The sequence below is a fragment of the Sinocyclocheilus grahami genome, unplaced genomic scaffold (genome assembly GCF_001515645.1).
Source record: "Sinocyclocheilus grahami isolate Dianchi unplaced genomic scaffold, SAMN03320097.WGS_v1.1 scaffold290.1, whole genome shotgun sequence".
Lineage (NCBI taxonomy): Eukaryota > Metazoa > Chordata > Actinopteri > Cypriniformes > Cyprinidae > Sinocyclocheilus > Sinocyclocheilus grahami.
In genome coordinates this window covers 1,017,587-1,029,376 of record NW_015505469.1, presented here as the reverse complement: position 1 = coordinate 1,029,376, position 11,790 = coordinate 1,017,587, and the positions used below count along the sequence as shown (strand labels likewise).

At 38.7% G+C, this 11,790-nt stretch overlaps 1 protein-coding gene and 1 long non-coding RNA gene across 2 annotated transcripts in view; one reads left to right on the top strand and one right to left on the bottom strand.

Moving 5' to 3' along the window:
- LOC107600710 (uncharacterized) overlaps positions 1-5,402 on the bottom strand; it is an 11,384-nt gene extending 5,982 nt beyond the window's left edge. The window contains exons 1-2 of the long non-coding RNA XR_001610833.1: positions 5,392-5,402; positions 3,334-3,338 (exon numbers count right to left, since the gene is read on the bottom strand). This is a non-coding gene — a long non-coding RNA (uncharacterized lncRNA). The remainder of the gene's footprint in view (positions 1-3,333; positions 3,339-5,391) is intronic.
- A 934-nt stretch (positions 5,403-6,336) lies between these two features.
- On the top strand, positions 6,337-8,119 carry LOC107600734 (serine/threonine-protein kinase pim-3-like; the record flags this gene model as incomplete). Its single annotated transcript, XM_016292692.1, has 8 exons — positions 6,337-6,429; positions 6,475-6,625; positions 6,785-6,867; positions 6,981-7,028; positions 7,103-7,475; positions 7,600-7,779; positions 7,858-7,939; positions 8,050-8,119. Coding segments are annotated over 8 exons (1,080 nt in total), but the record flags the coding sequence as incomplete, so codon positions are not given.
- Between the last annotated feature and the right edge of the window lie 3,671 nt (positions 8,120-11,790).

The window sequence follows — 11,790 nt, the reverse complement described above, 5'->3', positions numbered from 1 at the left end:
TGATCACATCTACCTATAGGAAAATGACACCTATCGCGGCATTTCTATATAAGCTGTATTCAGTATTATTCAGCAGCTTTTTAGCTTGCTTCGGAGCAAATTACCCTCCTCCATCCCCAGCTCCACCTTTTGCCACAGTCAGGACTTAGCTTTCTGATATTCCTTGCTAATCAGACTCCTTTATCTTGAATAAAGTGTTACACTTAAATATCATTGAGTACATTAATGATATCTGCCTTGTTCTGTTCTGTTAACCCTGGGGGGGTTATTATTGTTGCTCTCCCTGCTCATTCATGACAGGCTGCATGGATGGGCAGGGAGGTTTTTTGCCCAGAACAGAACCATACCGCCAAACCAAACTTTATGCTAAGTATCTATCATTTTGACGATAGTGGTCCTGACAGAAATGAAATTCTGTCATTAATTACTCACCCTCATTTTGTTCCAAACCCGTAAGACCTTCATTTATCTTCAGAACACAAATTAAGATATTTTTGATCAAATCCGAGAGCTCTCTGACCCTCCGTAGACAGCAATGCAACTACAATGTTCCCAGAAACGTAGCAAGGACATCGATAAAATAGTCCATGTGACATCAGTGGTTCAACCGTAATTTTACGAAGCTACGAGAATACTTTTTGTGAGCAAAGAAAACAATAATAACATAATTTATTCAACAATTCTTCTCCCCGAATGACCGACTTCAGCGATTTTGGAGAGTACCCCAAAACGTAATAAACGTAATCAGCGTTGTTTATGTTCAGTAGACAGCTCACGCATGCTGAACGTAAACAACGCTGATACGTTGTTTACGTTCAGTAGATACTCTCCAACGACATGAGGGTGAGTAATTAATGACAGAATTTTCATTTTTGAGTGGACTAACCCTTTAATATAGAACGGTAATTAAAGGCTCTAATGCACACCAGGGGTAGGCGTAGGGGTAGGTGTATAAAATAGAATTGGGATTGGGCCTTAGTATTAGCGTGATGGTGACCTCTGGTGACTATCGGGGGGAACCACAGAGGCCTGCTTTGTGAAAGGTGAACAATTAATCAATCAGAAAAGAAATAACATAACTCAGGACATGAAAGTATTCTCAGGAGAAATATTAGTGCAGTCTTACTAAAATGCTTCAATAACTTCAAGGCGATAACTACATAAGAGCTCAATCTAACTTAATCCTTCACAGGCCCTGGGAATATCCAGGGAATTTCTTTCAAAATCACAGTTTCACAACCAATGGAATTGCACAGGGAGAATAAAATGATCTTAGTGTCTTTCGCAGGCATGGAGTACAGGGAAAAGAGCATGAGGTGACACACAATAATGTTCAAGGCCAGCCAAAAACTTGTTTGTGACTGCAGTGAATGAAGGGAGCCAAACAGTGAATTAACAATCTACATGTGTGGCTTATTAGAACCCTGGGGAGTGTGAGTAATTGAGAGATGGAGAGAAAGAGTCCAGTGTGCTCATGACAGATACATTTAATGACAAACTATAATACTCACAGAAAATTAGCTGACTCACTTATTGCTTATCTCAAAGCTTGTATCCCACTGGACATAAACACCATTTCGCATTTCTTTGGAATGTGTTAATGACTGTCCGTTGACCACATTTTAAACTACTACAATTCAAATTCCACTGATTGCCATTTAATTTAGGAAGCCAATCATTTACTTCTGTTCTCTTGATGCGGGTCACCAAGAAGCATAATGAAGACAATTTCCTGTGTGTCCTAAAAAAGAGAAGCAGACACATCATGAGGTATGAAACTCAGACACTAAAACACTGCACATACTGTACATATCCACTGCACAATAAAAACAGAACAGGAAACAGCTTGTTAGTTTGCTAGGATATAAACATAGCCAAACTAAAGCTAAAAATTTGGTTGAATTACTGAATTTTTACTCACTGCGATTTGTGATCAATGACTGTCTACTCTACAATATAATGGGAGTATCTTACTTTTCTGTTGGAATAGTGTTTTGCATATTCAAAAAGGAGGAGTGATGGGTTTCTGGGAAGCATCAATTGCTCCAGCACATTGAGGGAAGCCACAACTCTACTGCTGGTGTTGTGATCAAATCAGGCGATGGATTGAAAACAGGAATGTGTTTCCATTTAGTCCACCAAAACACATCATAATACCAGGTGTCATCTGGCCCATGCGTGCACCTTCACCTGGGACCCTTGAGTTCAACGTATACTTTGGTTTTTACACTAAGTTAAGTTGTGAGTACAGTGTGAGTGACATAAATATCTTCTTCTGCATACATGTATACTAAAAATATAAAGATAATTTTACAACAAAATTCAAAATGGCTGGCTCCAAATGGTCAACCCAGGAACAACTGATATCATTATGACAAAAAGAAAGTATAGGAAAACAGTACTGTAATAAAAGAGGATGAATGGTTGTGATCAAATGAAGAGTGGAGCCGACAGACTGGATCCCTCATAAAACTAGGGATTGGCATTTTTCAAAAATATTGTTTTGGAATATTCGTTTATTTAAATTAGGTTTAAAGAGAAAGACAATATTTTTTAATAATCAATTTTTTTTGTCACCATTTCTGAACACGCTTATGATTAGACATTATACACAATTTTCTACAACAACATTACGCTATATCTCAAGGTTTTCTTTTAGTTGAAAACGTGTAAAAAAAAAACACATATATAAAGAACAAAAGCATTCAAGCTCAAGCAGAGCAAATGGAAAAATAAAGCAGACCGTGCCAATTACAGTACAGAACGTACTGAATGTGAATTCAGTGATGGACAGCTGTCCTATGATAACTCAGTTTCACCGATTCATTTGATCAAAAGTAATTCCATTTTGTAAGATCATTTTGATCAAAGTTATTCCAAACTTCTTGAGGCAAACGACGACATTCTGTGATCAAATACAATACACTTGTTAACACACTCCACAGTGCCACCCAGTGCATTTAGCTATAACTTCTTAGGCTTTATAATGGAGTCCCTGCATTTACGGCCAGCAAAGTCAAATTTAGAATTATTCGAATAGTGGTTTTATTTTTCAAATAATAATTACAGATCAAATATTAATCTATTTTTGCACACCCTTGGATAAAACACTGAGGGCTATGATTGGTCTGTTTCCTGTTGTGTTATAAGGACCTAAGCTAAACTTTAGTTTAGTTTAGTTTACCACTTTTATTAATCCCACAGGGGGCAATTATAATGAAACAACACATAACAGACTTATCTCAGACATAAAAACACATAAGCCACAGCCATATCACCCTGCAGCCCAAGACTGGTTGCCCACTGAAGCTAAGCAGAGTTGAGCCTGTTTACCTTTCCTTTCATGGGGGAACTAGAGAACAATGTTTCTTTCTGTAGGTAAAGGTCAGTAGGCCTTGGAGTCTGAGAAATGTTTCTAAGCTGGGAAGTAAAGCATATGAAGAGTTTGGTTCCAAAATGCTATAAATCCATTTTGATTAATTTGAGTAAAAATGTGTTTTCTTTACCAAGATCAAGATCATGCGTGCACCTTCACCTGGGACCCTTGAGTTCAACGTATACTTTGGTTTTTACACTAAGTTAAGTTGTGAGTACAGTGTGAGTGACATAAATATCTTCTTCTGCATACATGTATACTAAAAATATAAAGATAATTTTACAACAAAATTCAAAATGGCTGGCTCCAAATGGTCAACCCAGGAACAACTGATATAATCTTATTAATAGCTTACGTTTCTTCCCCACCGCAGAAACCACCACAGGCTCATCAATGCCATCAAAATTATTCTTTTTTTATTTAGGGCTGCACGATAAATCGCATGTGATTGTCATGCGCAATCTGTCAGCAAAGCTGGTTCTGTGATTAGTAGTAAATCTCCATCATGTGCTTTCAGATGGAGCGGCATTTAATACACAGAGCCGTAGTTCACTGACAGCCTACGCAATATCGCGTTCATAATCAAAGGCGATTCATCTGCAATTATGAATGCGATATTGCGTAGCTTGTCAGTTACTGTTTACAATGCGTGGAATGGTGCACTGTGATTGGTTGAGCGGATGTATCGCATTCTGCAGAGAAGGGAGACTGGCGTTTGTCACGGTTTGGAAAGATAGGGAGAAAACATGACAGAATAGCACGGCGGATATCGCATTTTGCGTAAAATTAAAAATTGACTTTTCAATACCGACCAGATACAATACTAATTGTGGCGGGAACTAAATTTTTTTTTTTTAAATGACGTTTATCGCGTTTTGGAACCAAACTTCATATTATGGTACCTTGAGGATGACTAAGGTTGATAAAGACTGGAAGTGTATAGGTATGTAAAAAGGAATATGATTTTACTGAATAAAGGAGGATGATTTTACTGAATAAATACTCTGTATTCTGGAAAACCTTACCTCTGGTCACTCAGAATATTACATTGTGCACTTCAAATCAGTGAGCCTGAAAAGAACGTGTGTCCAAATGGGACACTATTAGGAACAATGACTGTGAGTTCAAACTGTAAATCAAATGAGTCATTTTTAAACTTCAGCTACTTTATTAAAATATGTTATATTATGTCTTTAGTTAATAGGAGATTCGTAGTCTACTGTATGTGCATAACCTCCTGCTGGACTTATTTGACCTAAACAATTAATTTTTTTACATTTCTATTTCTTATTACTATTACTTGTTTCTTTTCTCTGTTCTAATACACATCTACAAAGATTTTGCAGACAGTCCCACTGGCACCATTAATGTGGCTAAGTGCAGCAAATTACCTCAATGTATATTGTAGTTGTTTTGAGCATAAAATGGTTAGTTTATAGTTTATATTATCTATTTTTTTTTTTTTTTTGTGATTTCCATTCTATTCATCACCACCTACTAAATTATTAGATCTCTAAGATTTATGTCTAGTAAACACTCTACTTTATGCTCTTCCTGCATCTGTTATGTTTATTTACACTTTTCTCTTTTCTCTCTAATGTAATTGTGGAAAAACTAAACATGTTTGTACTTCAGACTCCTCTGGCATCCACAGAGCCCCTCACAGACTGGAGCAGAGGATCTAAACCCTTCATTGTGTGGCGGCCATTAGTCCATTATCCTCTGCTCTTTCTGTAGGTGATCAGGAAGCTGTTCTCTGCACCTAAACCACGCTGACTAATTATCACCGATGACATTTACTGACATCAACATTTCTAAAGGCTGTTTAACTGCGGGAGGTAAGACAATGTCTTACTGGCAGTCCATCAGACCTGCGGGTCCCAGCATACACAGAGCCGAATCCGCCTCGCCCCAGCAATGGGCCCTTCACATACGCTTCTGCAACACACAAGATCACAAGAAACGTCTTTAACAGAAAACATGCTGCAGCATCTAAACCTGATACAGAATGTTACTGTAATTCAGCTGAAGAGCATTTTCAGTGGCAAATCATTCAGTGAGTCTTTAATAAGGTGTTTAACACCAGTGTATTCTGACCTCTGCGGGAGCGTTTGGCAGGTCTTCTGTATGAGGGGCACGGACACTCATCCTCCTGGCTGCCACTCTGCCACTTCCTCTTCCTACGAGGCTGATCTGTGGACACAGAAACGGCCAACTCTGAAGGCAGAGGTGCGATGTATCCAGGCAGCTCTTGGCTCAGTGGCTGGTTTGGGTTTGGCAGCGGCTCCTGAGCGCCGTCACCAGAGCCGCGTGTCCCAACCTCCTGAGCAGCCGTCTGGGAGACAGCAGCACTCCTGGATCTGCAGCGGCCCGAGCCTGCAATATTTCACACATCAGCCTTTATTAGGAACATGTATTCATAATCAACCACCAATGCCCTGGTCACATCAAATTATGTTACTTTACATTGTTACACATTCTATTGGGTCTTGAACTGTATTTGAGCAGCTCTGTAGTTTGCCAGCATTATAACTGTGTCAAAGAATTAAACACATATTTCACTGATTTTCATATACAAGGAATAAAATACATGTGATCACTGAGCTAGTAGAACGAGGTGAGTGTTTTAAGTTTCTTTTGTTTATTATTGGTATGTCATGGTATGATGCTGTGCATTGTTTGAATGAACTGATGTGAAGAAATGTGTGCAGGCTAACTCATTTAATCACACATTTCTACTAGCTCAGTGATCACATGTATTTTATTCCTTGTATATGAAAATCAGTGAAATATGTGTTTAATTCTTTGACACAGTTATAATGCTGGCAAACTACAGAGCTGCTCAAATACAGTTCAAGACCCAATAGAATGTGTAACAATGTAAAGTAACATAATTTGATGTGACCAGGGCATTGGTGGTTGATTATGAATACATGTTCCTAATAAAGGCTGATGTGTGAAATATTGCAGGCTCGGGCCGCTGCAGATCCAGGAGTGCTGCTGTCTCCCAGACGGCTGCTCAGGAGGTTGGGACACGCGGCTCTGGTGACGGCGCTCAGGAGCCGCTGCCAAACCCAAACCAGCCACTGAGCCAAGAGCTGCCTGGATACATCGCACCTCTGCCTTCAGAGTTGGCCGTTTCTGTGTCCACAGATCAGCCTCGCAGGAAGAGGAAGTGGCAGAGCGGCAGCCAGGAGGATGAGCGTCCGTGCCCCTCATACAGAAGACCTGCCAAATGCTCCCGCAGAGGTCAGAATACACTGATGTTAAACACCTTATTAAAGACTCACTGAATGATTTGTCACTGAAAATGCTCTTCAGCTGAATTACAGTAACATTCTGTATCAGGTTTAGATGCTGCAGCATGTTTTCTGTTAAAGACGTTTCTTGTGATCTTGTGTGTTGCAGAAGCGTATGTGAAGGGCCCATTGCTGGGGCGAGGCGGATTCGGCTCTGTGTTTGCTGGGACCCGCAGGTCTGATGGACTGCCAGTAAGACATTGTCTTACCTCCCGCAGTTAAACAGCCTTTAGAAATGTTGATGTCAGTAAATGTCATCGGTGATAATTAGTCAGCATGGTTTACTGTGCTTCATCTGTCTACAGGTTGCCATCAAATACGTCTCTAAAAGAGGAACACAGAGACTGAGAGTTGTAAGTTCGGAGTGAATCTGTTGCTCTGTTTCGTCTGATTCAGCGCTGGATATAACGGAGCATTTGTCCTGCAGGAAGGTCAGGGTCGGCTGCCGCTGGAGGTGGCGTTGATGACCCTGGTTAATTCGGCTCCTGCCTGCCCCAACGTCCTGCAGCTGCTGGAGTGGTTTGACCGTCCCGGACGCTACACCATGATCTTGGAGCGCCCGCTTCTTTGCCAAGATCTGGAGAGTTTCTGTGAGGAGAACGGACGCCTGGAGGAGAGCCTGGCCAAGAAAGTGCTGCTGCAGCTGATCACGGCGCTGAGACACTGCGAGAGCCGTGGAGTCCTGCACCGGGACGTCAAACCAGAGAACCTGCTGATCTCCACAGACTCACATGACATCAAGCTGCTGGACTTCGGCTGTGGAGATCTGCTGAAAGACTCGGCCTACAAACACTTTGCTGGTTGGTTTGATCTCACTGCAGTGATCTGTGTTTGTTTGTGGACTTTTGATGATCGACCGAAGGGAATCTGTTTGGACTGGAGCCTCTTCAGATGATGGTTGTGGTCTTGTTGGGTCTCTTGCAGGCACTCTTCAGTACGCCCCTCCTGAGTGGTTTCGGCGGCACCGCTATCATGCGGGACCGGCTACGGTTTGGTCAGTGGGGGTGACGCTCTACAACATCCTGTGCGGCTGTTTCCCCCTCAGAGGCGCATTGAGGGTCACCTCCAAAAGCAGACTGCACTTCCCTGGAGAGCTGTCGACAGGCAAGAGACAGAAATCACGTCCAGATCCAGGTGAAGCGTGTGGTTTTGTGTTCCTGAACACTGTGTTGTGTGTAACAGAGTGCCGTCAGCTGATTCGCTGGTGCCTCAGTGCAGCAGCATCAGATCGGCCCAGTTTAGACGACATTGAGCGCCACCCCTGGTTACACTGAGCAGGTGGCCAGTGACACACACTTATCTGACTCACAGCAGTCATGGCTGGATTGTCTTGTTAGGATCAGACTAGATAAATGCTTCTGATTGTTTGTATAGGGTGAGCAGGAGTGACACAGGAAGTGCAGAGAACAGCTTCCTGATCACCTACAGAAAGAGCAGAGGATAATGGACTAATGGCCGCCACACAATGAAGGGTTTAGATCCTCTGCTCCAGTCTGTGAGGGGCTCTGTGGATGCCAGAGGAGTCTGAACACACAGCGCCAGCTGAAACCACAGCCCGACAGGCCAGAGATCAATATGTGTAGTTTCTCCACAATTAAAGTAGAGATATGCGAGAAAAGTGTAAATAAGCAGAACAGGATCAGAAAGAGACTGGGGCAGAGTGTTAACTAGCATAATGTATTAATGTTAAAAAGTCCACTTGGCTTTAGACACAGAATGTAAGTCACCAAAAAACTAAAGACAATTTTTATCATCGGAATGTTCGTTTAAACAAATAATATTTGTTGAGGAAACTTAACAGACCAATTTTAAACTCAAATAACCGCACCACACTACAAACACTACTAAACAAAATTACACATTAAAAACAATTCATTTCAACATTTACTCTCCTAATGCAGTACCATGTAAAGCATGCTGGGAATTACTGATCTACTCCCCAGTTAGTTACGTCAACAAAGTGAATCAAGTAGTCCCCACAATGTTTACAAAATAGAAATGTTGAAATTTTACAAATTTAAATGTATTGAATATAATTAAATCAAATTGTGACAAAATGTTCAAGAGTTGCTTTGCTTTGGCTCATTTTAACAAAGTTAATTAGTTCTTAATAAATCGGTCTTAATAATTAGATTTTGAAAAATCTTTATTTATTTATTTATTGATTGATTGCATGCTGTCCTAGAGCCATTAAAATAATTGATTACATGATTACATTTTTACACAATGACAATAAATTGTTCATAATTTATTGATTCTCCCTGAATTTTCATTTTTTTATCTTTTGAATTGATCTTTTTGAAATAGCATACTGCTTATATACATTCAGAAAGTCTTCCAGTTTTACGTTCATGTGGCAATAATTATAAATTGAGAGGCAACACAGAATTTGACCACTGGATTTACAAAAATCTTCTAAATTTTAAGAAGTTTTTTTAACATTTCAACATTGCATCAGTTACTGACGAACACATTCATTTTTATTTTAATTATCATTCAGTGGTAATGTTATGCTTAATGCACTTCATGTTGTTAATAACAGTGAATGGAATACTGTATATGTGACCCTGGAGCACAAAAGCAGTCTTAAGTCGCTGGGGGATATTTGTAGCAATAGCCAACAATACATTGTATGGGTCAAAATTATAGATTTTTCTTTTATGCCAAAAATCATTAGGATATTAAGTAAAGATCATGTTCTTTAAAGATCATTTTGTACCGTAAATATATCAAAACAAAAAATTACTTTTCAATATAAAAAAATTCATGTCAATATCAACATCAAAAAAATCATTTTGGATTAGTAGGACTTAATTTGGACAACTTTAAAGATGATTTTCTCAATATTTAGATTTTTTTGTACCCTCAGATTCCAGATTTTCAAATAGTTGTATCTCGGCCAAATATTGTCCCATCCTAACAAACCACACATCAATGGAAAGCTATTTTTGAATGAATTAATCTCGGTTTCAAAAAATTTAACCTTATGGTCCTGGGTCACATATTTTCTTTCTCTTTATATTTTTATATCAATATACTAAAAGATTATCCTATTTAAATCGATCTGATAAATGAGTTAGGTCAAACGTAATCTTAAAGTAATCAAAAAGTACTCTGATTATATTACCTAAAATGTGTAATGTAATGGATTACATTACTAACTACAATTTTGTCATGTAATTTGGAATCAGTAACAGACTACAATTTGCAAGTAATCTACCCAGCTCTGTCTATCAGTCTGTCTCTTGAAAGTCATGCAAAAAGTGGAGAAGAAGAGACTTTTTTTTTACATAGCTAAAAATATAATACTAAAAATATATATAATACCACTTCAGGCACTTTATGTTCATGGAATTCTTGTTTAATCACAATTCATTTTGGTGTAAAGTGTACTAAAATAGTTAGGTATTAGCCTGAATGTAAAGTGTTGCACATTGTATTGATACATATGATCATTTAGCAGACGCTTTTATCCAAAGCGACTTGCACACACTTTGTGGTCTTCATACCCAGATCAGGCCAATCAACAGTAATGTAGTAGAAATATCCCCATCTAATGGTGAACTCTACTAGAATACATCACGCATATGGTAATTAAGTATCAAAACACATTAAAATGCTTAATTTGTGACATTACCTGCACAGTAGAGAATGAATGGTTTAATAGTGGTGCAGAGCATGAATCAGCCCTATACAAAACACAAGGTAATAGACAAAGGCATCATAATTAAGCTTGATGAAAACAGATTTCAATTAATTTCATCTGCCTGAAACAAGGCATTTGAAGATAACACTGAGTGTTTCTTAATATGTTGAACACAAAAATACTAAACAGTTGAACAATAATGATTGTGTTTTAATGTTTACCAGTAAATTTCTTGAGTAGCCTACTCAAAGTGTGAAAAATGCCCTCTCCATTTCCCACTGAATCTGCTGTTGGAAACCCTTAATACACAAGCCTACATACACTTATAACCGATAGATGGCGCTGTCCCTATTTATACAATAATTGAACTTTTAACTTGTTTACTTTGCATTACATGAGACCTTACATTTAATCCCTCAAATTATACTGAATACAGACCAAAACATAAATAAATTCTATGAATTGTGAAATGTGTGAGATATCCCCAAATGTACACTCTAAAAAATGCTGGGTTAAAAACAACCCAACTTAGGTTATTTGGCAACCCAGCTGGGTAAATATTGAACACATGCTGGGTTATTTTGCCCCAGCTGGTTGGGTTAAACGTTTTTACCAAACATGCTGGGTTGTTTTAAGTAAACTATTGTTTAAAAATTATAATATCGTTGCCTTAAAATGGGCTGAAAAAAAATCACACAGAATTACTAGAGGCAACAGCAATAAACAAAAGATGAACATTTATTATTAAGTAAGAACACATGGATGAAATACAAGACAAATTTTATTTATTTGGGTGAATACAGCATAGTTTACAATATTACATATATTTAAACTCGTACAACATGCATTTTATAAAAAATGTAACATTTAAAAGTAGCATTTTAATTTAAGTGTATTCAACCCTTCTCTATAATCGCTTTTTACCGAAACATTGCTAATTCTCGTGGCGGTGCATCGATGAAATTGAGCCGGTGAAGGGCTGCTGTTCGCCGGGGAACTGCGAACTTCAGACCGCGGCCTTGCGTTTCACTCATAGCTGAGAGATGCCGTGATGGACTCTAAAACCTGCCCATAAACAAACACAGATTAAAGAACATATTTTAACATCAAATTAAATTAAACTCAGTATTGTAATGAAAAAAATTCAATTTGTTATGCAAGGTAAAAGGCGTTTCCATCGTGCGAAACGACTGCTTCTGACGCAGCTGACTGACATCTCGTCCTTATGTTGCGTTGCACAAAATAATACAATTTACAGCACAGTGAAGACTTTAAAGATGAAATAAAATGTATACAAAATAAAGCACTTATTTTGCTGAAGAAGTGCACGAAATCGGCGGCGCTGAGAACCGCTCTCTCCTGTAGAGGACTCAAAAAGCCTGTGCTCTTACTTTAACTCAGCAGCTGCGTTGTTTATATAATATATACAGTATATATATATAAAAAAAAATAACCCAGCATTAAGTGTG